This window comes from Scylla paramamosain, chromosome 25 (genome assembly GCF_035594125.1).
Source record: "Scylla paramamosain isolate STU-SP2022 chromosome 25, ASM3559412v1, whole genome shotgun sequence".
NCBI classification, from domain to species: domain Eukaryota; kingdom Metazoa; phylum Arthropoda; class Malacostraca; order Decapoda; family Portunidae; genus Scylla; species Scylla paramamosain.
In genome coordinates this window covers 15,893,393-15,919,892 of record NC_087175.1, presented here as the reverse complement: position 1 = coordinate 15,919,892, position 26,500 = coordinate 15,893,393, and the positions used below count along the sequence as shown (strand labels likewise).

Below are 26,500 nucleotides of genomic sequence, written 5' to 3'. Positions count from 1 at the left end.
TCAGCGTAGGAGTGGATAGGACAAGAAGTTTGGTTTAGAAGATCATTAATGAATAATAAGAAGAGAGTGGGTGACAGGACAGAACCCTGAGGAACACCACTGTTAATAGCTTTAGGAAAAGAACAGTGACCGTCTACCACAACAGCAATAGAAAGGTCAGAAAGGAAACTTGAGATGAAGTTAAAGAGAGAAGGATAGAGGCCGTAGGAGCATAGTTTGGAAATCAAAGCTTTGTGCCAGACTCTATCAAAAGCTTTTGATATGTCAAAGGCAACAGCAAAAGTTTCACCAAAATCTCTAAAAAAGAATGACCAAGACTCAGTAAGGAAAGCCAGAAGATCACCAGTGGAGCGGCCTTCACGGAACCCATACTGGCGATCAGATAGAAGGTTGTGAAGTGATAGATGTTTAAGAATCTTCCTGTTGAGGATAGATTCAAAAACTTTAGATAGGCAGGAAATTAAAGAAATAGGACGGTAGTTCGAGGAATTAGAACGGTCACCCTTTTTAGGAACAGGTTGAATGTAGGCAAACTTCCAGCAAGAAGGAAAGGTAGATGTTGACAGACAGAGCTGAAAGAGTTTGACAAGGCAAGGTGCAAGCACGGAGGCACAGTTTTGGAGAACAATAGGAGGGACCCCATCAGGTCCATAAGCCTTCCGAGGATTTAGGCCAGCGAGGGCATGGAACACATCATTGCGAAAGATTTTTAATACGTTGCATGAAGTAGTCAGAGGTATGGAAGAGAGAGAGGAACAAGCCCAGAATCGTCCAAGACAGAGTTTTTAGCAAAAGTTTGAGCGAAGAGTTCAGCTTTAGAAATAGATGTGATAGCAATTGTGCCATCTGGTTGAAATAGAGAAGGGAAAGAAGAAGCAAAGTTATTGGAGATATTTTTGGCTAGATGCCAGAAGTCATGAGGGGTGTTAGATCTTGAAAGATTTTGACACTTTCTGTTAATGAAGAAGTTTTTGGCTAGTTGGAGAACAGACTTGGCATGGTTCCGGGCAGAAATATAAAGTGCATGAGATTCTGGTGATGGAAGTTTTAAGTACCTTTTGTGGGCCACCTCTCTATAATGTATAGCACGAGAACAAGCTGTGTTAAACCAAGGTTTAGAAGGTCTAGGACGGGAAAAAGAGTGAGGAATGTATGCCTCCATACCAGACACTATCATCTTTGTTATGCGCTCAGCACACAAAGACGGGTCTCTGTCACGGAAGCAGTAGTCATTCCAAGGAAAATCGGCAAAGTATCTCCTCAGGTCCCCCCAACTAGCAGAGGCAAAACGCCAGAGGCACCTTCGCTTAGGGGGATCCTGAGGAGAGATTGGAACGATAGGACAAGATGCAGAGATGAGATTGTGATCGGAGGAGCCCAACGGAGAAGAAAGGGTGACAGCATAAGCAGAAGGATTAAAGGTCAGGAAAAGGTCAAGAATGTTGGGCGTATCTCCAAGATGGTCAGGAATACGAGTAGGGTGTTGCATCAATTGCTCTAGGTCATGGAGGGTAGCAAAGTTGTAGGCTAGTTCACTAGGATGGTCAGTGAAGGGAGAGGAAAGCCAAAGCTGGTGGTGAACATTGAAGTCTCCAAGAATGGAGATCTCTGCAAAAGGGAAGAGGGTCAGAATGTGCTCACTTTGGAAGTTAAGTAGTCAAAGAATTTCTTATAGTCAGAGGAGTTAGGTGAGAGGTATACAGCACAGATAAATTTAGTTTGAGAGTTTATATGGTAAAGTTGATGACATGGTGCGTAGGGTAGATAAGACACAGAGGGACCTCTGTAGCGGAACGGGTCACCCGGGGTCGCATATCTGGCCCAGCGGCCTCAGAAGAGGGCAGATTGTGTACAGGCTTCAGAGAGAGAGGTGTCGTGACTCGCTCTTTTTTCTCCATAGACCCTAGACCCTCAAACGCCGACCCTCATTGTCGTAAGTGTTGCATTCTGGTTAAGTCAAAGTACACAATATTGAATATTATTATGACTGCTTGTTAAGGCGTAAACCATCATGTATTTTGGTTATTATATCGCTCTTTATTATGATGAAATGCTATCTCTTTATGATGCTTATGTGCCTTACGTGCATGCGAATGTTTTATTGTATTACAGTACTTGTGCTGATGTCAAATTAATTGTTACTACAGGTTAACCGCATTAAAGCGAGTAAACGACTGGGTCGTTTGTTATCCTGATCCCTTATAGACGTAACGGCGTCTACACTAACATTCCTGCAATACAATAATCCAATTTCTTTGACTTCGGGTTAAAACCAGCCAACAGATTTGCACTCTTGAAGAATTATGCAATATATTTCTCCTTAATGTCTAACGTTTTTTTTTTTTTCTTTTGTAAAGGAGTCTCTCTCTCTCTCTCTCTCTCTCTCTCTCTCTCTCTCTCTCTCTCTCTCTCTCTCTCTCTCTCTCTCTCTCTCTCTCTCTCTCTCCCTTTACTTACTCCTCTGACTTATTTTTCTCTCTGCTTCCAAATTTTCAAACTTTTCTCTATGCATTCATGTATTTATTTTCAAAGATGTATTTCTCAGTCCCTTTCGTGAATAATCTTTCTTGCACAACAGACACAGTATCCATGGAATATTTCTAAATTTCGCTGCTTTTTGACACCATCAAGCAGAGCAGTAAGGCTTGGTAAACTTTATTATTATATCACTTCAATAACTGGCAATAAGGGAGGTGCCGTATTTTGTATTTATACTCGAGAAAAATCTTTTAAGCACTCCAGTCTCTGGATAGTTTGTGGTGACAAATGTCCAGGTACGTATAAGCTAATCTAAATGTCAATTTAGAACTTATGGATCAGTATTATAAATTTCCGAAATGTATATTAACTGCAACGGAGAAATGAACGTGGTATTGTATTGGTTTTATTATAGTAAAACGAGCATTGAATATATATATATATATATATATATATATATATATATATATATATATATATATATATATATATATATATATATATATATATATATATATATATATATTGGAAGGGCACCAACGAAAGAACAAAACTGCAAAAAAAAAAAAAAAAAAGCCCACTGAGGTGCCTGTCACTGTACAGATTCGAAAGCGTTAGTCAAAAATACAGGACGTCTTGAAACCTCCCTCTTGAAAGAAGCAAATATGCATTATTACATGAAAGAATATGTATTATTAAATTCCCCCTTCCCCTTCCCGTCCCCTTACCCTTCCCTTGGTCGTTTGTGGTATTACTAATCTCCTCCATCCCCGCGGGTGTGTTTAAAAAAAATGCGGCGACTGGGGCTGGATGATAAAAAAAAAAAAGTGTTAACTCGGCAGGTTGAGAGACAAAACACCTTCACCTTCCCTTCGTATATTTTTGGAAACAATACACTTACAGATTTTTTTCATAGAAAGTAATGCGTTTATAGTAATGCGTAATGCGTGATAGTGACACTAGTAGTAATCGTGATCGTAAGAAGAGAGAAGTAGATTTGGCTGCACGCGACGTGAGTGAATGTAAAGACGTAGACAGAAGTGGAGAAAACGTAATCAGACCGAAACACCGGACCCAGGACTCTCGCTGGCTTGTAGACTATATAATTGAAATATAACTGCTCCGTGTGGCCCCATTTCCCCCATATCTTTTGGACAGGTGGAGGACAGGACCGACACCCGCCCGCCGATCTCTGTCCTCGAGTTTTGGCCTCGTGGTCAGGGTAGGTGGGCTGATATCAACCGATCTCTGTCCCCGAGTTTTGGCCTCGTGGTCAGGGTAGGTGGCCTGATATCCACCACTCGCGTCCTCTATCATATTACCACTGTTACCGAGCGGTAACGGTTGGGTGGATTAAATTTAAAAACTCCTCCCTGGTGTTTCTTTTGTATATTTGCTGATGTGTATATTTTTGTGTTTAGTTATTGTGTGTGCGTAACGAGTCGTCAACATCCAAGGAAGGGGCCAATGTTACGTAAGTGGCCAAAGAAAGCCGATATTATTATAAGTGTACGTGAGTGGGCAGAGAGGGAGCCGGTATTACTGTAAATAATGTATGTGTATCGTCATGTATTCATTTAGCAAATAAGACATGTAGTGTTATTGTGAGAGTGTATGTGTCGTAATCCCTCAACTTACCTTTTATTATAAGTTAGAATAAGTTAGAATTTACGCAGGAACTCCACCAGTTATATACTCACCAAGTTCTCAGGTATTTTCACAATACTTTAAAGCCTAATTCCAGGTTAACGAGAATTTAGGCTAGGGTTCTCACAGTGGGGTAAGCCATAAACGCAGTTCAGATAAACTAACATTATTAATTAATCAGTAAATAAGCATTCCAGCAACACACGCGTGCAATAAAAGACAGTAACTAAACTACATTACACCATCTAATAAAGCTTCATATAACTCCGCAGTGACAAACTAATAAATCTTCACGTTACTATTCACTGTACGTAAGCGCGACCTCATCAACACAACTATGCCACTCAGTAACGTATCACTTTTCATCAAACACATAAAACACATAAATGCACATATGACATAATCACATGGTAAAATAATCAAACACAAAATATAAAATCAGACAAAAATGTGTGGTCATTGCATGCCAAGTACCACAGAATATATCAAACTACTCCTCAGAATCCAACATTAAATCAACACATGAAACACAATATAAAATATATGAAAACCACAGTATACTGAACACAGCATATTTAAAGTCGAGACACACAAGGCACAGAGGAAAATTCTCTAAGTATTACTTACGGCCAGAGCGAAGCAGAGAACGACAGGTAGTCTCATGGTGCAGCCAGACTGAGTTGTACCTGTTTAAAAAATAGTGGCACCACCTACATATATTATGGCGACCGAAGAGCTACGTTAGTCGTTCTATGTTTCCTCCTTATGTATAATTTCTAACTGCCTACGTCTACGCGGCAACGAGATTACATACACGGCTACATACATTGTCATCCTTAAGGCCCCCACACACGGAGCGATTTTAGAAGCGCGACTTGAGAAGCGTGATTCTTTAAGGCCCCCCCCCAACACACGGAGCGATTTTAGAAGCGTGACTTGAGAAGCGTGATTCTGGGTTGACCCCACACACACGGCAACTGGTGCAGTGACAGCATATCCCCTCCCCCGCCATACCCCCCATCCCCGCTACTTTATCCACGTGGACTGCCATCTCATTCACCAATGACGCGGGAATAAAAATCAGTCTGCCTGACTCCGCTTGGTAGTGATGGAGGTCGAGGAAGCAGCCTGTCTTTGGATGCTGTATCGCCGCTGCCAAAGGCGAAAAAAGAAAGTGAGAAAATATTGGGTTCATCCTATTTTGCATGATAGGGTGACGCATGGCATGTTCTGGACACTCTACCCGAAACACGTGGAGGAAAACTCTGCCTGATCGCTCATTGGCTCTAGTGTCATCCCTACCAGCCATCTCATTGGCTGGTAGGGGTGACACTAGAGCCAATGAGCGATCAGGCAGAGTTTTCCTCCACGTGGAGTCCGAGCGCGGGGCAGTTGGGTGGGGCAGTGGTGGGTAACTGGTAACATCCGGCTTGGGGTAGTGCATCACAACCACGCATAGCAAGATGAGTGACCAGGGATCTGCTGACCGCTTTGATACCGAATTATTAATAGATGAAATAGAAAAACGTCCAGCCATTTGGGATATGGCATGTGCTGACTACAAGGATAGGGTAGTCAAAAAGAGATGCTGGGAGGAATTAGTGGATTTATTCTGCAGTGGAGACGAACAGGAGAAAAAAAATGTAGGTAAGTGAAATGAATACTTTATTAACCAGTGTTATTCTTCTTCTTGTAATTTTTTTTTTATCACAAAAGTCAATAAACTGTAAATAGCACTATATACATGTTTTGACAAATGTCACCTTGTATTTTACACTATTTCTAGGCCTAACAAATGTGTAGGCGAATGAGATTAGTAAAACGGTGCATCTTGAATATTGTTACTTTATTAACCGTTATCATACATCTTACATTTTTTTTACATAACAAAAGTTAGTAAATTGTGAATAGGCTAATACACTATAGACATGCTTTGACAAATGTCACCTTGCATTTCACACTATTTCTAGTGTAGGTGAGTGAGATTTGTAGCTCTTTACATCTTGAATATTTTTTCCTACCTTATGTACCAACCTGCATATTATCTTTCTAAATCTTACCATCCTGCCATGCAACTCTACCGCCAGTGATGAAGTATTCAGCATACTTGTCTCTTGTGGTGTTTGCAGACATGCCTCCCCGTGGTACATTACCTTCAAGCAGGCTTTCCATGGGTGCTTCAAAAAGCGTGTCCTCATATCTGTACCCATCTCTGGCCCTTACATAATTATGCAGTATGCAACATGCCTTTATTATAGCTTCAGCAAATGGGATACCAACATTAAGAGGCCTATGAAATATACGCCACTTATTAGCCAGAATGCCAAAGGAGCACTCGATATACCGACGTGCCCGTGACAGTCTATAATTAAAGATCTTTTTCATGTAGGTCAGGTGTCTTCCACTGTAGGGTCTCATGATGAGGTCCATGATGCCAAATGCCTCATCGCCAACAATGACATGAGGCAAAGACATGTCACTACCAGAAATAGGTTTTGCTTCTGGAATGTCAAGTGTATTTTCCACAAGCTTCTTGTACAGTGAAGAATTATGGAATACAGCTGCATCACTACTCTTTCCATAGGCACCAATATCCACATAGATGAATGAATAATTTGCATCACAAACAGCCAGCAACACAATTGAGAAAAATCCTTTATAGTTAAAGTACATAGAGCCTGTACCATCAGGTTGGATTACTCTAATGTGCTTACCGTCAATAGCACCTATGCAGTTAGGAAAATGTGCATATTTTTCAAAACCCTGTACAATTTCTTGCCACTTCTCTTTTGTTAATGCAGGCAAGCACACTGTCTTCAGTCTTTGCCAAATGACTGCACACACTTGTTGCAATATACTTGCTATGGTAGATTGCCCAAGTCGGTATCCATAGTGTAAGTCTGCAATGGAACAACCGCTGGCCAGGTACCTGAAATTAAAGAGGAAATATTTGAAAAAAATTATTGTGGAAAAAAATAACAATTCTGAGACTTTACATGTAATTCCCATCCAAACACCTCAAATTGATACGTGTTTAGACCACCTTATCAAACAAATTTACTCTCTCTCTCTCTCTCTCTCTCTCTCTCTCTCTCTCTCTCTCTCTCTCTCTCTCTCTCTCTCTCTCTCTCTCTCTCTCTCTCTCTCTCTCAATCACACACACACACACACACACACACACACACACACACACACACACACACACACACACACACACACTTTTCCCTAGCAGGACTAGACAGTATTTACCTTGCCAAACTTTTTTTTCAGCTGTGATTTTGCAAAAGAAATGGAAAAGTTTGAGAGACTGCTTCGCAAGAGAGCTCAAGAAACATAAGACTCTTCCATCCGGGTCAAAAGCCAAACATGTCACCTACGTTTATTTCAGAAGATTGAGCTTTTTAGAAAATTCTGTAGCAGGAAAGGAAACAACTAGCAATCTTGAGACAAATACAGAGGAGTCTTTGTGCGATGATGAAGATGTTACAGAACAACGCTGTGCTACTGGAACTTCTACAAAGAAAAAGACGAAGCTAAATCCACTTGATCAACATTTTGCTGAAATTTTAGAGAAAAGCTTACTTGAAAGACGAAAAGAAGAAGACCAGCGGAATGATGCTGAGAGGCTCTTTTGTTTATCACTCTACAAAGAACTTAAAAAGGTGCCTGAAGACTCCCAGTTGAGGACCAAAATTGAAATATTAAATTTAATTCAGCGTGCACAAGTACCATGTACACCATCGCAGGCCATGTATGGAATCAACCATCCACCTTTATACAACAATTCATTTCCACAAACCGCAGGATACACCAGTCAACCAATCCCATCACATAGTCATTTACATCAAACATTTCCAATCCAAGCTACTATTTTCCACCAGACAAATTCCCAACAACCATATCCTAGTACCTCAGGTGGCAGCAACACTTCAACACAGGTTTCATATGGTCACACACCGACTCCTTCACCAGGAGGTGTAAGCTCTGTGTCTGATACACAATCCGAGTATCTGAATGTGTACGAGTAATGAGAAAATTTAGCTACTAAGTGTATTTGATAGAATTACTGCAGTGGATTTTTTTTTACAAGTTAATAGGGATCACAGATTTACAGTACATAGGTAGAGTGGAATAACTTTAATAGCGTTGCAATTATGTTTATATTCTCGACATAAGCCGTCGCACTCATACATAGGTACACACACACACACACACACACACACACAAGGAGAATATGCATTTTTCTTTTACTAGGAAAGAGCCATTATAACAATTGTATGCTTTGATAACTAATAAAAACACTCACCTCAGTGTAATCACAAGTTTTTCTTCTGGTGAAACGGAGTCCCTCATCATGGTACTTGTTGAAGTGATGTCTTGTTCTATTTCAGCCAGTAACTCGTCGAATGTCTTCATAGACATCCTCATATAGTTGTAAAACTTATCTTCATGTAGTCTTAGTTTCGGGTAGAGTGTCCAGAACATGCCATGCGTCATCCTATCATGCAAAATAGGATGAACCCAATATTTTCTCACTTTCTTTTTTCGCCTTTGGCAGCGACGATACAGCATCCAAAGACAGGCTGCTTCCTCGACCTCCATCACTACCAAGCGGAGTCAGGCAGACTGATTTTTATTCCCGCGTCATTGGTGAATGAGATGGCAGTCCACGTGGATACAGTAGCGGGGATGGGGGGTATGGCGGGGGAGGGGGTATGCTGTCACTGCACCAGTTGCCGTGTGTGTGGGGTCAACCCAGAATCACGCTTCTCAAGTCGCGCTTCTAAAATCGCTCCGTGTGTGGGGGCCTTTAAGGTCTAAAATTCGACTAGGTAGTACACTGATCTCTTCCTTTAAAACACGTGATTACCATAATGTTCGCTTGTTTACTTTTCGTCACCAAAAGCTTCATTTTTATGTTCATTTTCATGTTGATAACCTAGCGTCAGGATCACAAGAGGTGAGGTGGTGGTGTTGTTTACACGCGTAATATTAATCGTGATCATTACAAAGCTTTTAGTGGGGTTTAACTCGTCCTAGTTCTCTGCTACATCAGCAACAACTGCACTGTTGTAGTGTTCGCGAACAATGGGAGCATTGTTTTGACCTGGGTCGTGAACAGGCGGCAGGGCATCAAGAGGGGCCACGCTGGGGGCGGCATGGGAGTGGGCTTCGTAGGCGTCGGCAGGGGGATAGGCATGCGTTTCGTGGCTACGGCATATGTGTGTGTGTGTGTGTGTGTGTGTGTGTGGGAATGTAGCTGGGCGGCAAACAACAGGAAGTTGGCGAGCAAAATTGGCGGGAGATTAGAGCGGGTTACAGCGTCCGCGGAGCCCGCAGAGCAGGGTAAAAAAAAAAATAAATAAATAAAAAATAAATAAATAAATAAATAAATAAATAAATAAATAAATAAATAAGAATTAAAAAAGCCCAACCATTGCATTTTTGGGCTTTTTTTTTGGGGGGGGTTTATTTATATTGTTTATTCCTCATAAATATATGTTAATCAGTTTAAATAAGCAATTAAAAAGTAATCTAGAATGAAACAAAAGATTTGAAGTTTTTTTTATGTAGAAGGGGCACCGGCCAAGAGCTAAAAAAAAAATAATAATAATAATAAAATAAATAAATAAAATAAATAGATAAATAAATAAATACATGAATAATAATAAAAAAAAAAAAAAGGCTAACTGAGGTGCCGGTCCCCGAACAGAGTCAAAAGCAGTTGTCAAGATTAAAGGATAAGTGTGTTAAAACCTCTCTCTTGAAAGAATTCATGTCATACGAAGGAGGTAATACAAAAGCAGGAACAGACAGAAAGGGATAAATGATTGAGAATATTGGTTAAATCTTGCATTAGAGAGATGGACAGAATAGGGGTGAGAGAAAAAAAGAAAGTCTAGTCCAGCATGGCCGCGGGAGGAGGGGAGGCATGCACTTCATAAGAGCAGTTGGCATTGAAATAGGAGTAAAAGATAGCAAGAGATGCAACATTGCGGCGATGAGTGAGAGGCTGAAAACAGTCTGTTAGAAGAGAGGAGTTGATAAGACAAAAAGCTTTTGATTCCGCCCTGTCTAAAAGAGCGGTATGAGTGTAACCCCACCTCCTATATATGTGAAGCATACTCCATACATAGAGGGATAAGGCCCAGGTACAGAGTTAGCAGCTAGGGGGGTGAGAAAAACTGGCGGAGACGTCTCACAACACCTAACTTCATAGAAGTTGTTTTAGCTAGAGATGAGATGTGAAGTTTCCAGTTCAGATTATAAGTATATACGTATTATAAGTATGAGTGTAACCTCCCCTACTATATATGTGGAGCAAACTTCATACATGGACGGATAAGGCCCCTGTAGAGAGTTACCTGTTGGGGGGACGGGGGTCGTGAGGTAAATTGGTGGAGACAGCTCAGAATGCCTAACTTCATAGAAGCTGTTTTAGCTAGAGATGAGACGTGAAGTTTCCAGTTTAGATTTTAAGTAAAGGGTAGACCGAGGATGTTTAGTGTAGAGTAGGGGAACAGTTCAGTGTCAGTGAAGAAGAGGGGATGGTTGTCTGGATGGCTGTGTCGAATTGATAGATGGAGGAATTAAGTTTTTGAGGCACTGTACAATACTAAATTTGCTGTGCCGCTATCAGAAATTTTAGAGAGATCCGAAGTCAGGCGTTCTGTGGCTTCCCTGCATGAACTATTTACTTCCTGAAGGGACATCTACGAAAAGACGTGGAAAAGTGAAGGGTCGTATCATCAGCGTAAGAGTGGCTAGGACAAAAAGTTTGGTTTAGATCATTGATAATTAAAAGAAAGAGAGTGGGTGACAGGACAGAACCCTGTGGAACACCACTGCTAATAGATTTAGAAGACGAACAGTGACCGTCTACTACCGCAGCAATAGAATGGTCAGAAAGGAAACTTGAGATAAAGTTACAGAGAGAAGGATAGAAGCTGTAGGAGGGTAATTTGGAAAACAAAGCTTTGTGCCGGACTGTATTAAAAGCTTTTGATGTGCCTAAGCCAACAGCAAATGTTTCACCAAAATCTCAAAAAGAGGATGAGCAAGACTCAATAAGGAAACCAGAAGATCACCAGTAGAGCGGCCTCGATGGAACCCATATTGGCGATCAGATAAAAGAATCTTCCTGCTGAGGATAGATTCAAAACTTTAGAAAGGCAAGAGATTAAAGCAATAGGACGATAGTTTGAGGGATTAGAATGGTCGCCCTTATCAGTAACAGGCTAAATGTAACCAGTCTTCCAGCAAGAAGGAAAGGTTGATGTTAATAGAGCTAAAACACCTAAAAGGTGCAAGCACGAAGGCACATTTTCGGAGAACAATAGGAGGGACCCCATCAGGTCCATAAGCCTTCCGAGGGTTTAGGCCAACGAGGGCATGGAAAACCTCCAAGGTACCTCCACGGAGTGGACTGGCAACGGATGCAGGGTGAGGTCAGGTCCGGGACGGAGTTCAGAGAGATAAGGCAGGATGAGAGAGGTGAGGTGAGGAGTGAGGGTGTAGCACGAAGGCACATTTTAAGAGAACAATAGGAGGGACCCCATCAGGTCCATAAGCCTTCCGAGGGTTTAGGCCAACGAGGGCATGGAAAACCTCCAAGATACCTCCAAGGAGTGGACTGGCAACGGATGCAGGGTGAGGTCAGGTCCGGGACGGAGTTCAGAGAGATAAGGCAGGATGAGAGAGGTGAGGTGAGGAGTGAGGGTGTAGGACAAGAGGAGGGAAGATGTGTCTGGAAGGGAGGGGGAGATAGGTGTGAGTATGTTGGAATGTCAGATCAAGCTGAAATGAGAGAGGTGAGGTCGAGGCGGGTAGATGAAGGAATGGAGAGGATGGTAGGGGCCGAGATGAGAGGATTAGTTGAAGTAAATGTAGATGAACTGTATAAATATTTCGTAAAGTTCATACAGGTCAGTTAGCAAATATCCCGTATAGGGCAATAAGATCACAGAAAATCGACCCTAAATGGATGACTGCTAGGTTAAAACGTTATATAGGGCATAAGAGAAGTATATATAAGAGATTAAGGGCAGATGAAGAAGATTTAAGGTCACAATATAATTAATTAGTTAGAACAGTCAGGAAGTTAAGGAGGAAAGCTAAAGGCAATTACGAATTAAAGGTAGCCAGCCAGGCGAAGACGGACCCCAAGGAATTTTATTAGGTATACAGGACGAAGAGTAAGGATACTATAGGTCCATTAAAGGCAGCAGATGGGGAGCTGGTTAGTTCTGGGGAGGAGATTAGTAAAATTCTGAATGAATATTTTTTAACTGTCTTCACCCAAGAAAACATGCAGGATATGCCAGATAGTGAACAGATGTTTAGAGCAGAGAATAATGAGAAGCTGACAGATATTTCCATAACTAGGGAGATAGTGGAACAGGAGATAGATAGGCTAAAAAAATTCAAGACACAAGGGCTAGATGAAATATATCCCAGAGTACTTAAGGAATGCAAAGAGATTATTAGTGAGCCATTAGTTTCTGTCTTTAGGAAATCAATGGAGTCGGGTGAGGTACCAGTAATGTGGAGGCAGGCTAATGTAGTACTCATCTTTAAGAAAGGAGATAAAACTTTAGCGTCTAACTATAGACCTGTCAGCTTAACTTCATTTGTAGGTAAAATATTAGTCAATAATAGCAAGGAACAATAGGGAACATTTAGACAAACATAACTTGATAAATCAGTTACAGCATGGCTTCACGAAGGGGAAGTCTTGCCTGACAAACTTGTTAAGTTTTTACAGTAAAGTGTACGAGGCAGTAGATAATGGTGATAGTTATGATATCTTATATCTGGACTTTAGTAAAGCATTTGACAAGGTACTCCATCAAAGGCTCCTGAAAAAGGTTAGGGTACACGCGATAGATGGGAAGGTGTTAGGCTGGATAGGGTCATGCCTTAGCGACAGATGACAGAGTTGTAATGAACGGCTCTAAATCCGAGTGGGGTCATGTAATTAGTGGGGTGCCACAGGGATCAGTATTAGGGCCATTGTTATTTCTAATATATATCAATGACTTGGATAGTGGAATTAGTAGTGATGTTAGTAAATTTGCGGATGATACAAAGATAGGTAGATTAATAAGGTCAGAATCGGATGCCACCGCCTTGCAGGCAGATGTAGATAGAATGAATGAATGGACGGACAGATGACAAATGCAATTTAATATCAACAAATGCAAAGTACTTAGCGTAGGTAAAGGAAACCCACACAGTAGGTACACATTAAACAACCAAACTCTGGTAGGTACAGGGTACGAGAAAGATTTAGGAGTTATAGTTAGTTCTGAACTCCGTCTAGGAAAACAATGCATAGAGGCCAGAAACAGGGCAAATAGGGTACTAGGATTAATTTTTAGGAGTGTTAAAAGTAGAAGGCCGGAAGTAATATTAAAGTTATACTTGGCGCTGGTCAGACCTCATCTAGACTACGCTGTGCAGTTCTGGTCCCCACATTACAAGAAAGATATATGTCTATTAGAATCAGTACAGAGGAGAATGACTAAAAGGATACAGGGGATGAGTATTCCTTACGAGGCGAGATTGAAGTTGTTAAATTTACATTCTTTAGAGAGACGTAGGTTCAGAGGGGATCTGATAGAAGTCTTTAAGTGGTATAAGAATTATAACAAGGGGGATGTAAGCAAAATTCTTAGGATCAGCAACCAGGGTAGAACAAGAAATAACGGGTTCAAGCTTGAAAAATTTTGGTTTAGAAAGGAGATAGGAAAAAATTGGTTATCAAATAAAGTGGTAAATGAGTGGAACGGACTCAGTAATCATGTTGTTAGTGCTAGGACATTAGCGAGCTTTAAGAGAAGATTAGACAGGCTTATGGATGGGGATAATAGATGGACATAGGTAGGTATATTTCATACAAGGACTGCCACGTGTAAGCCTGGTCGCTTCTTGCAGCTTCCCTTATTTCTTATGTTCTTATGTTCTTATGTTAAAACATCACTGCGAAGGATGTGTAGCATGAAGCAGTCAGAGGGTGGAGGAATAGGAACAAGCCCAAGGTAGAGTTTTTAGCAAAAGTTTGAGCAAAGAGTTCAGTTTTAGAAATAGATGAGATGGCAGTCGTGCCATAAGGTTGAAATAAAGGACGGAAAGATGAAGAAGCAAAGTTAATGGAGATTTTTTTTTGGCTAGATGCTATAAGTCACGAGGGGAGTTAGATCTTGAAAGATAAGGACACTTTTTAATAATGAAGAACAGACACTTGTTTAGGTTATGCTGATACAAGTTGGTGTGGTTGGACAAAGCGTCTATTAACTTGTAATGTACAGGAACTGAACGGGTCAGACTTCATTACTTTTACCTTTTTTATGCATATGTACATATATACTGCAGACCTTGTTTATCAGTATGATATAGAACTAAATTTTGATATGTAAATTATTAAAAAAACAAAAACAAAAAACTTGGGTTTCTTTAATGCCAACCCTGCCGCAGAGTGATCCCAGTTGCAGTCTGACCAGAGTAGCCTTAAGAGCATCGCTGAGGAAAGTAGTAGCCGCCCGACCAGAGAAGACACGTGCGTCTCCCCCTCGTACCCACCTCATCGCTGTGTCTGCTTTCCGATACTGTGTGATATCTGTACACCTAACTACGAGTAAGTGACTGTGTCCACAAGCTGAACTAGCGGAGTGTGCTTGTGACATCATATATGCATATACCAAGGACTAATGCTGTTGTGCCTACGCTGAATAAACAGTAATACTTTCGTTTCCGCCTGCCTTTATCTCCAAGACGAGCTCCATATAATCCGCAAAGTCCCTCGCCACAGGATCCACAGTGATATCAGCCCCAAAATACTGACGAGTGACTGACAGACAGTAAGTGAGGGTCAGTGGCAATTTTTCTCAATTTTTCTTCCTACATCCCTCTATAAGCAAACAAAAGGTAACCATACAGCACTTATTTGTGTACTACTCTCTCGAATAGTTTCGTAACTTAGAAAAAAATAACAATACTTTTCCTTTTTCATTGTATCTCCCTTTCAGCGAACATTTTTACTACATTCCTAGTCTATACGTAACCAGCTGACCATACTGCAGTAAAATTATTATAAGAGCAATCCTCGCCATTCATTATCTCATTAAGCAAGCTTCTTGCTGGAAGTTTGCCTACATTCAACCTGTTCCTAAAAAGGGTGACCGTTCTAATTCCTCAAACTACCGTCCTATTGCTTTAATTTCCTGCTTATCTAAAGTTTTTGAATCTATCCTCAACAAGAAGATTCTTAAACATCTATCACTTCACAACCTTCTATCTGATCGCCAGTATGGGTTCCGTCAAGGCCGCTCTACTGGTGATCTTCTGGCTTTCCTTACTGAGTGTTGGTCATCCTCTTTTAGAGATTTTGGTGAAACTTTTGCTGTTGCCTTGGACATATCAAAAGCTTTTGATAGAGTCTGGCACAAAGCTTTGATTTCCAAACTACCCTCTTACGGTTTCTATCCTTCTCTCTGTAACTTAATCTCGAGTTTCCTTTCTGACCGTTCTATTGCTGCTGTGGTAGACGGTCACTGTTCTTCTCCTAAATCTCTTAACAGTGGTGTTCCTCAGGGTTCTGTCCTGTCACCCACTCTCTTCTTATTATTCATTAATGATCTTCTAAACCAAACTTCTTGCCCTATCCACTCCTACGCTGATGATACCACCCTGCACTTTTCCACGTCTTTTCATGGAAGTCCAACCCTTCAGGAGGTAAACATATCACGCAGGGAAGCCACAGAACGCCTGACTTCTGATCTTTCTAAAATTTCTGATTGGGGCAGAGCAAACTTGGTATTGTTCAATGCCTCAAAAACTCAATTCCTCCATCAACTCGACACAATCTTCCAGACAACTATCCCCTCTTCTTCAATGACACTCAACTGTCCCCCTCTTCTACACTGAACATCCTCAGTCTGTCCTTTACTTATAATCTGAACTGGAAATTTCACATCTCATCTCTAGCTAAAACAGCTTCTATGAAGTTAGGTGTTCTGCGACGTCTCCGCCAGTTTTTCTCACCCCCCCCAGCTGCTAACTCTGTACAAGGGCCTTACCCGTCCATGTATGGAGTATGCTTCACATGTCTGGGGGGGTTCCACTCATACTGCTCTTCTAGACAGGGTGGAATCAAAAGCTTTTCGTCTCATCAACTTCTCTCCTCTAACTGACTGTGTTCAGCCTCTCTCTCACCGCCGCAATGTTGCATATCTAGCTGTCTTCTACCGCTATTTTCATGCTAACTGTTCTTCTGATCTTGCTAACTGCATGTCTCCCCTCCTTCCGCGGCCTTGCTGCACAAGACTTTCTTCTTTCTCTCACCCCTATTCTGTCCACCTCTCTAACGCAAGAGTTAACCAGTATTCTCAATCATTCATCCCTTTCTCTGGTAAACTCTGGAACTCCCTGCCTGCTTCTGTATTTCCACCTTGCTATGACTTGAATTCCTTCAAGAAGGAGGTTTCAAGACACTTATTCATCAGTTTTTGACCACTGCTTTGACCCTTTTATGGGACTGGCATTTCAGTGGGCATTTTTTTTTCATTAGATGTTTGTTGCCCTTGGCCAGTGTCCTTCCTACATAAAAAAAAAAAAGGAGTCATACTGAAACGAACAATTATTGTGATGAATTATACGAAAGGATATGAGTGGGGTGGGAGAGGAGTGATGTCAAGGGGTCCAAAGGAGCTCAAAACCTTGGGGCCCTACCATGGGTTAATACGGCGCTGCATATGAGGCTACTCCATGCAAACAGCATGCATGTACTCACCTATAGATAGGGGTGCCACATAAACACATTCGTAACATTATGTTAAGGGACGCTCTTCCTATGACAAAGCGGGAAGGGGTTCAGTAATCTTTTGTGTAATGTGATGAGAGCACAGAAGTTAGTGAACAATGGCACTTCTACATCCTGATTAGAGGGGAAGAGTGCTGTGAGTGTCATCACTACATCAGATGTTGGACAATGTTACAAGCGATATCTACCCACACAATTGCTGGGTGATCAGAGCAATTTGGGAATCCTGGCAAGTATTTCTCATGATCTAATGAATCATAGTATTGTCACAGTCTTTCCAACACGAGGTGTAAACAGGGGTCATCTCACTCCCTTAAATAATAAATATAGTCAAGGAATAACCACATAATTTTAACTATCTCATTTGAGGATCTCAAAACTCACAAATTATCAGTATGACAGCCCGACTCATTTTTAATTCAAACCCGTGTATCTTATCTAGGAATAATAATTTTTTTTTTCTTTTCTCGAATGCATTATTTTGGTAATATCTCGATAGCTTATCTGTCTGATGTCGGTGATAATGCAAAATTAATTATCTACGCCCTCTGAGGAGGGACCTTCAGTGACAAATGTGATTCGTGTGTATTTATATTTTTGCTTGTTTTTACATAGTTAGAATATACCCGAACATATACTTGTGAACAAGATGTGCACATACAAACCTTTGCGTAAATGCTTGCCTTGTTGGGCGTTGCTCTCACCCAAAGATTCCACTTACACCTTCGTTATTTTCACCTCACCATTGTTCTGCCCACCTCTCCGTTCTGTAAGTGCTTTCATCCGTACTTTCTTCTCACCTCTGTTCTGTCCATCTCCCTGTTCTGTAAGTAAAATTTAATGTTAACCAGTATCTACTCTGTCATGCCTTTCAATGGTAAATTCACAATGGAACTCTTTCCGTTTCTGTTTTCTTTGCTTCCTACTATTATTGTTTCAAAAGAGGAGTGTTAGAACATCTCAAAAACTAAATTGGTCATTTCCTTTTATGTTGTTCCTTTCTGAGAACTTTTTTTTTTTTTCATTTTGTGCCCATCGCTGGAATTCCCATGTAAAATAATGATATTAATAATAATAACAATAATAATAATAATAATAATAATAATAATAATAATAATAATAATAATAATAATAATAATAATAATAAAGAAGGAAAAGAAAGCTTTATTATGCAAGTGAGTATTAGGAAATGTACTGACAAAGAAACAATTCACATTATAATTATATATTAGTCTTAGATTCTAGTAGGATATGAGGATTAAATTCTATTTAGTTGACACATCTAGTAGCTTATCATGTAATGACAGAACAAGCAAAGTCAGCCAAGATTCACCCTAGCCTTGGTTATCTCTTGAATGGTAAAGATATTGGACTCTGTTGGCGTCCCAGCAAAAGCCTATCACAGACAGTTTATCCATCTTGAACAGTAAAGGTCTTTTTTAGTGTTCTTACAGATTTGATTACCAGCAAAATCCACTCACAGCTTGTTTATCCACGTGTGCTAACTCGACACCTCTGAATTGCTCTGTACATGAATATTTGATTAAGCCTTATTTCGCGATTGCATGATTCGAAATCTGTTATGAAAGGACAATTTTGTGGGATTCTGAAATGAACTAGATGTGTTTGTTTTTTTTTTTTGCTGCCCAAACCCAACACTGACAAACTATGATAATATTCAGCCTAATTTTCATTATCCTTAAATATATCTCTTTATTTCTTGTAATGTATCATCACGTATGCTCGACAAGTTTTCTAGATTACAAGCCATGATGTATGCAATGCAGCACACCTAGAGGGTTGCATGCTATCCAGTGCTCCTCGTTTCTTGCTTGGCTGTTGCGAGAATGGGAGCACATCAAATGGCAGAATCTGTACAGCACAAGAACACTGTTCTCAAGTTACTTAAATAAATTCCAGACCCTCCCACCTTCCCTATGAATGGGTGCTTACCGAGCTTAATTATCTCAGGAATGTGTGAATACGATTTAGGTTCGTTTACCTGTTGCCATGAAAATATAATAGGTCGTATTTATGAAAATTTGTAAATACATAGTTTTTACTGTGTTCTTTATATATATATATATATATATATATATATATATATATATATATATATATATATATATATATATATATATATATATATATATATATATATATGCATGTATAAATATTTTGTATTTATGAATTAATCTATGTATGTATTGTGTATGCATATTTATTCGTCATAACTCTTCATTGTCTAAAGCCTACTCTACTCTAACTCTACGAGTTAGGTTTGTTTACCTGTTGCCATGAAAATATAATAGGTCGTATTTATGAAAATTTGTAAATACATAGTTTTAACTGTGTTCTTTATAAATATATAAATATATATATATATATATATATATATATATATATATATATATATATATATATATATATATATATATATATATATATATATATATATATATATATATTTTGTATTTATGAATTAATCTATGTATGTATTGTGTATGCATATTTATTCGTCATAACTCTTCGTTGTCTAAAGCCTACTCTGCGAAGTTAATTCACAAGATGTTTCTGGACTTTCAATGTGTGTCAAATGTTTTTCATCCTCTATGGCACAGGAATGGTGAGGAGTGGTGGCGTGTACGAAGTTGGGTCCAGACTCCTATCATGAGGCCCAAGAGTGTGAGTTCCTATTTGCCTAAAGAAAAAAAAAAGTGGCTCAGCAATCTTGAGAAAAGGAGTAGTGTAAATTGAGAATCAGTGTTTGATAATGTTGTACATGTGAAGTAAGTCGTTATTTGTCTTTCAGGATGGCCTCACTTCAGAAGCAGCACAGCGAGATGCCTAAAGATTTTCAGACTGAGTTGTACAAGTGTGCTATAGCATAAGTTTTTCTAAAAAAAAAAAAAAAAAAAAAAAAAAAAAAAAAAAAAAAAAAAAAAAATTTCAGAAATTGAAAACTGGTGGCTTTCTATTCTGTCGAACTAATTCATTATAAACACACACACACACACACACACACACACACACAGACACACACACACACACACACATATATATATATATATATATATATATATATATATATATATATATATATATATATATATATATATATATATATGTATATATTAATTTAAACACGAAGAAAACCTTGGTGTGAAAATTGCTCGAGCAGACATTTGAACAGCCCCGTTGGTGGCCATAACTCAAAACTTTTTCCATGCCCCCAGGTGTGGGGCTGGTGGCTCTCAACCGTCGCCTTGAATGTCTGGTGTATGATGTACAGGAAAACTCTGAGTCCATGGGACTCATCAACCTGGTAAATGATCTCTTCAGTTGTTTGCAAGTGAATGAGTTGGGTTTACCACTTATGGCGCTTCTTTTTTCCCACCAAAACCTACAGAATTCTCAGAGAAAAGCGCAATGAATTTTTAAGGTTAAATGATTTAGTGTTTTCTCTTCTGGAATCTTGTCAGACATATCTTTGAATTACATTGTGATACAGTTACAGCATCGTTTTCAATTAGTTTTTCTGCCCCATTCCGAACATATCACATTATGTCCTTATATCCATTTCTGTCTTTGATGATATTTGATTTCATTTCCCATCGGCACTTCTCCTTTTGTAACTTCAGAGATCCTCTGTGATATCTTATTATGAAAATCTTTCTCTTCTGGCCTTTCTTGCATTGGAGCGTACATCGAAAATATAGGTGTAATTTTCCCTCCAGTCATCTTTATCTTCATACAGTCATTCCATCTTACTGCCTGTATTACACTTCACTCATTCCTTCTTCACCAAGGCTGCCACTCCTACTCTCCTCCAGTTTCTGCCGCTCAGAATTTATACTTGTCTTCTCCACGTTACCTTCTTGATCTTCATACTATCTTTCCATCATACATTCCATCTACGGTCCCACTCCACCTTTCCTTTCACTTCTGCCTCTCAATCAGAATTTATACTTCTCTTCTCCACCTCCATAAATCCTTTTACTGTGTATTCTACTTTCATTTAACTTACTGTAATGTACACATATCCACTCTTCTTTCAATCATCACCATAACATGTGTTGTGTGCAGCTGTGAAGCTCATGTTCACTGTGGCTAACTTCTGTTCTCCTCCTTTAAACTTAAATGGTCTTATTTAAAGGGGCCATTTGGTACTGATTGCCATGACTAATTTTTCATTTCTTTGGAAGTAAATATAATTAAGTAAACATAAACAGACTTGAGCACACACTAATAGTGAAATTATTCCTTTCTTCTGTGTTAGACTTGCAGACAGCAACATTTGAGAGACCGAGGCATTGATGTTGGCTATGAGTACAGAGGAGCGAAAAAATCACCTTACTGCTTATGGTGCCTGGTCTCTCTCGCAAGAATGTTATAACCCTCATCCTTGACATGTTATTTGCTGGCATAGACAGTGAGGCTGAATCATTTATTATTGCCATAACATATAAGGATTGAATGTAAAATAAACAAAATACAATCAACTGAGCCTTGAAGGTAGCTAATATTATTATTATTATTTCTTTAACATGCATTCTTTGCAGACTTCCCACATCATGGCTTTCATTCTGTACCTTCTGGCACGCAATCCTGAGGTGCAGGCAAAGCTGTAGCAAGAGGTGGACACTGGTGAGTGAGCACGATGGGCCGCTCATATATGGTTGCACTGATGTCTTCCTTTCATGACGTATGGTGGGCATAATACAGTGGTCTGTGTTTGGTGTCACCATGGCGACAGGATGGATTGATGTGTACTTCCCAAGGGCTAAGGAATTTGTGCCTGAACGCTGATTGAGACACAAGCCTCTAGGATCCATTCATCCCTATGGTGACCTGCCCTTTGGAGCTGTTACAAGAATGTCCATTGGCAGGCGCCTAGCTGAGCAGGAAATGCATGTCTTCCTCGCAAGGGTAAGGCACATCAAGCCAAGGTTGATATATGAAAAAAAGAAGAAAACAGGATATTACAGTAAGCTAAGAGCATGTAGGAGGACCCTTAACCCTCTCACTGTTATATATATATATATATATATATATATATATATATATATATATATATATATATATATATATATATATATATATATATATATATATATATATATATATGAGGAGGAGGCAGTAGACACCTGCCAAAACGATAATTACTCCCAGTGAGGTCTAAAGCACAGTTCAGGGGGTGCTGTAAACTTATCATTAAACCTAGCTGTGACCTCACTGAACGTTTCCCTTTGTGTCTCACAACACAAGGGGGCAGTCACAGCCTGCCCTCTAAAGACAACTCTCTTCCTCCACACGAAACTACAAGCACCTAATAACACACACACCTTTCACTCAAAAATTTTAAACTCATGGCGACTCCTACACCAGCCTCGGAGTCCCCATCTGGGGAGGGGACCATAAATGTCCCCAGGTCGGACTGCCTTTCCGTCGACGACCCTAAGTGTCTTGACACCCCCCTCAACTTTTTCTTCATTAACTTCTGCAACATTCGCGGTCTAAGATCTAATTTTCAATCTGTAGAACACCACCTCTCCTCTTCTAAACCTCATCTTCTTTTCCTCACTGAAACTCAGGTGTCTGAGGCAACTGACAGTAGCCCCTTTTCTGTTCCCTCCTACTTTCTCAATCCTCATTTTCGATCCAAAGCTGGATGCTGCGTTTATGTGCGCAATGACTTAACCTGCTCTCGTACCCACGCTTTTGAATCTTCCGAGTTTTCCACCATCTGGCTACGACTACAGAGTCATTCTCATACTAAATTTATATGTGCTGTATACCTCTCTCCTAACTCCTCTGACTATAAGAAATTCTATGACTACTTAACTTCTAAAGTGGAGCACATTCTGACCCTCTTCCCTTTTGCAGAGATCTCCATTCTTGGAGACTTCAATGTTCACCACCAGCTTTGGCTTTCCTCTCCCTTCACTGACCATCCTGGTGAACTAGCCTACAACTTTGCTATCCTCCATGACCTAGAGCAACCCTACTCGTATTCCTGACCGTCTTGGAGATACGCCCAACATTCTTGACCTTTTCCTGACCTCTAATCCTTCTGCTTATGCTGTCACCCTTTCTTCTCCGTTGGGCTCCTCCGATCACAATCTCATATCTTTATCTTGTCCTATCACTCCAATCCCTCCTCAGGATCCCCCTAAGCGAAGGTGCCTCTGGCGTTTTGCCTCTGCTAATTTGGGGGGAACTGAGGAGGTATTTCGCTGATTTTCCTTGGAATGACTACTGCTTCCGTGTCAGAGACCCGTCTTTGTGTGCTGAGCGCATAACAGAGGTGATAGTGTCTGGCATGGAGGCGTACATTCCTCACTCTTTTTCTCGTCCTAAACCTTCTAAACCTTGGTTTAACACAGCTTGTTCTCGTGCTATACATGATAGAGAGGTGGCCCACAAAAGGTACTTAAGCCTTCCATCACCAGAATATCATGCACTTTATATTTCTGCCCGGAACCATGCCAAGTCTGTTCTCCAACTAGCCAAAAACTTCTTCATTAACAGAAAATGTCAAAACCTTTCAAGATCTAACTCCCCTCGTGATTTCTGGCATCTAGCCAAAAATATCTCCAATAACTTTGCTTCTTCTTCTTTCCCTCCTCTACTTCAACCAGATGGCACCACTGCTATCACATCTATTTCTAAAGCTGAACTCTTTGCTCAAACCTTTGCTAAAAATTCTTCCTTGGAGGATTCTGGGCTTGTTCCTCCCTCTCCTCCACCTTCTGACTACTTCATGCCACGTATTAAAATTCTTCGCAATGATGTTTTCCATGCCCTCGCTGGCCTAAACCCTCGGAAGGCTTATTGACCTGATGGGGTCCCTCCTATTGTTCTCCGAAACTGTGCCTCCGTGCTTGCACCTTGCCTAGTCAAACTCTTTCAGCTCTGTCTGTCAACATCTACCTTTCCTTCTTGCTGGAAGTTTGCCTACATTCAACCTGTTCCTAAAAAGGGTGACCGCTCTAATTCCTCAAACTACCGTCCTATTGCTTTAATTTCCTGCTTATCTAAAGTTTTTGAATCTATCCTCAACAGGAAGATTCTTAAACATCTATCACTTCACAACCTTCTATCTGATCGCCAGTATGGGTTCCGTCAAGGCCGCTCTACTGGTGATCTTCTGGCTTTCCTTATTGAGTCTTGGTCATCCTCTTTTAGAGACTTTGGCGAAACTTTTGCTGTTGCCTTGGACATATCAAAAGCCTTTGATAGAGTCTGGCACAAAGCTTTGATTTCAAAACTACCCTCCTACGGTTTCTATCCTTCTCTCTGTAACTTCATCTCAAGTTTCCTTTCTGACCGTTCTATTGCTGCTGTGGTAGACGGTCATTGTTCTTCTCCTAAATCTATTAACAGTGGTGTTCCTCAGGGTTCTGTCCTGTCACCCACTCTCTTCTTATTATTCATTAATGATCTTCTAAACCAAACTTCTTGTCCTATCCACTTCTACCCTGATGATACCACCCTGCACTTTTCCACGTCTTTTCATAGACGTCCAACCCTTCAGGAGGTAAACATATCAGGCAGGGAAGCCACAGAACGCCTGACTTCTGATCTTTTTAAAATTTCTGATTGGGGCAGAGCAAACTTGGTATTGTTCAATGCCTTAAAAACTCAATTCCTCCATCTATCAACTCGACACAACCTTCCAGACAACTATCCCCTCTTCTTCAATGACACTCAACTGTCCCCCTCTTCTACACTGAACATCCTCGGTCTGTCCTTTACTTATAATCTGAACTGGAAACTTCACATCTCATCTCTAGCTAAAACAGCATCTATGAAGTTAGGTGTTCTGAGAGGTCTTCGCCAGTTTTTCTTACCCCCCCAGCTGCTAACTCTGTACAAGGGCCTTATCCGTCCATGTATGGAGTATGCTTCACATGTCTGGGGAGGTTCCACTCATACTGCTCTTCTAGACAGGGTGGAATCAAAAGTTTTTCGTCTCATCAACTCCTCTCCTCTAACTGACTGTCTTCAGCCTCTCTCTCACCGCCGCAATGTTGCATATCTAGCTGTCTTCTACCGCTATTTTCATGCTAACTGTTCTTCTGATCTTGCTAACTGCATGCCTCCCCTTCTTCCGCGGCCTCGCTGCACAAGACTTTCTTCTTTCTCTCACCCCTATTCTGTCCACCTCTCTAACGCAAGAGTTAACCGGTATCCTCAATCATTCATCCCTTTCTCTGGTAAACTCTGGAACTCCTTGCCTGCTTCTGTATTTTCACCTTCCTATGATTTGAATTCCTTCAAGAGGGAGGTTTCAAGACACTTATTCATAAATTTTTGACCACTGCTTTGACCCTTTTATGGGACTGGCATTTCAGTGGGCATTATTTTTATTAGATTTTTGTTGCCCTTGGCCATTGCCCCTCCTACATAAAAAAAAAAAGTCGAATCTCCACTCGGTGAGCTCCGTGCATACATCCTCAAACTTGCCCAGGTCCCATCCTCTCACATTCATACAGCCAATCTTCACATATTTACTCGCCTGGTTAGTCTCTTCTCTTCCAGGTTCGCTGACATAAGTGGGTCCTCCTCGTCATGCCTCTTCCACACAAAACACCTGCCTCGCCCTCATCTACTCGACCAGTCGACGTCCTAGCTTCTCATTCCCGTTGTGGTTGAGGTGGACCCCGTATCTCCCGTAGAAAATTTCCTGGTCGAGGATCCCATCCATGTCTAGGGAGCTCACGTGGCCCTTCTTCTCTGCCATCCATTCCATCTTGACCTTCATGAGTTCCATGCATATCTTGCGGTTCGTTTCTCTTTTGACTTTCTCATACTGCACTCATTCCCGTGGGCGCTGCAGGACCCCCACCACAGCCACACAGATCTTTTCTTCTGCTGCCTTTACTGCTTCTATCACTTCCTTTATTGTTTCTTCAGCACCTGTCTCTACTAAGTTGTTGCCTCCTTCTTGGATCACCAGCAGGCTTTTTTCTTCCATTTCTTGCACTTCTTCCTTGACTTTCCTCTTGATGTCTTGGATCTTAGCACCTCCCATGCTGGTGCACTCAGTTTCCCTTCTCACGAAGTCGGGAGTCTTCCTTACCATGCTGTTTCCAATGAGACGTACTGGGGCTTTCTTGATTACCATTCTCTTCTTCCTTGTGGGTCTGTCTATTCTAGACACTTCCACAACTTCTTGTTGGTCTTTTCTCTCTTCAGTCCTCGTCGTCTGTGCTTCTGCCTCTTTCATCAGGTTTTCTGTCTGGGTGCTCTGCTTCACTCTTTCTTCTTTTTCCTCATCCTGGCTCATCCACTCATTGAGGCTCTTGCTCAGGCATTCCCTGCATAGGAACACCAGAAACTCGAACCCTAGCGCCTTCATGTTGGCCTCCCTCATGCCCACACAGGCTACATGGAACCAGGCCATGCATCTCTCGCATGTCACAGCCCTTTGCCTGTTCGCCACACTCTCCTCGCATGAACCACACGCACTCATCATCATCTTCAGGGTATTTCAGCACACAGCTAAGAGAAAATAAACCACAAAACTCAGAGAAAACTCAGAAAGCAAGG

The 26,500-nt window shown here is 40.7% G+C and overlaps 3 protein-coding genes across 7 annotated transcripts in view; 1 reads left to right on the top strand and 2 right to left on the bottom strand.

Moving 5' to 3' along the window:
- LOC135113231 (carboxylic ester hydrolase-like) overlaps window positions 1–26,500 on the bottom strand; it is a 137,824-nt gene that overhangs the window by 82,232 nt on the left and 29,092 nt on the right. For 3 of the 5 annotated variants that reach the window (XM_064028408.1, XM_064028401.1, XM_064028402.1), the window contains exons 2-3: window positions 17,611–17,769; window positions 4,753–4,811 (exon numbers count right to left, since the gene is read on the bottom strand). In XM_064028408.1, coding sequence (XP_063884478.1) covers window positions 4,753–4,788 — 36 coding nt within the window. In that variant the 5' untranslated portion in view covers window positions 4,789–4,811; window positions 17,611–17,769. The remainder of the gene's footprint in view (window positions 1–4,752; window positions 4,812–17,610; window positions 17,770–26,500) is intronic. The other 2 variants (XM_064028405.1, XM_064028403.1) reach the window with 1 other exon arrangement.
- On the top strand, window positions 5,589–8,436 carry LOC135113230 (uncharacterized). Its single transcript, XM_064028400.1, has 2 exons — window positions 5,589–5,772; window positions 7,396–8,436. The coding sequence occupies exons 1-2, from the start codon at window positions 5,589–5,591 to the stop codon at window positions 8,151–8,153; spliced, it is 942 nt and encodes a 313-aa protein (XP_063884470.1). The 3' UTR covers window positions 8,154–8,436.
- LOC135113229 (uncharacterized) lies at window positions 5,771–8,727 on the bottom strand. Its single transcript, XM_064028399.1, has 2 exons — window positions 8,432–8,727; window positions 5,771–7,054 (listed from the first exon to the last, which is right to left on the bottom strand). The coding sequence occupies exons 1-2, from the start codon at window positions 8,725–8,727 to the stop codon at window positions 6,175–6,177; spliced, it is 1,176 nt and encodes a 391-aa protein (XP_063884469.1). The 3' UTR covers window positions 5,771–6,174.

What these genes read in the sequence shown, in the direction of transcription:
- LOC135113230 (XM_064028400.1), top strand. Translation starts at nt 5,589, where the DNA reads ATGAGTGACCAGGGATCTGCTGACCGCTTTGATACCGAATTATTAATA. An exon ending in ACAGGAGAAAAAAAATGTAG is followed by an intron (nt 5,773 to 7,395) that starts GTAAGTGAAATG and finishes CTTTTTTTTCAG; the next exon opens with CTGTGATTTTGCAAAAGAAA.
- LOC135113229 (XM_064028399.1), bottom strand. Translation starts at nt 8,727, where the DNA reads ATGGAGGTCGAGGAAGCAGCCTGTCTTTGGATGCTGTATCGTCGCTGC. An exon ending in AAACTTGTGATTACACTGAG is followed by an intron (nt 7,055 to 8,431) that starts GTGAGTGTTTTT and finishes CTTTAATTTCAG; the next exon opens with GTACCTGGCCAGCGGTTGTT.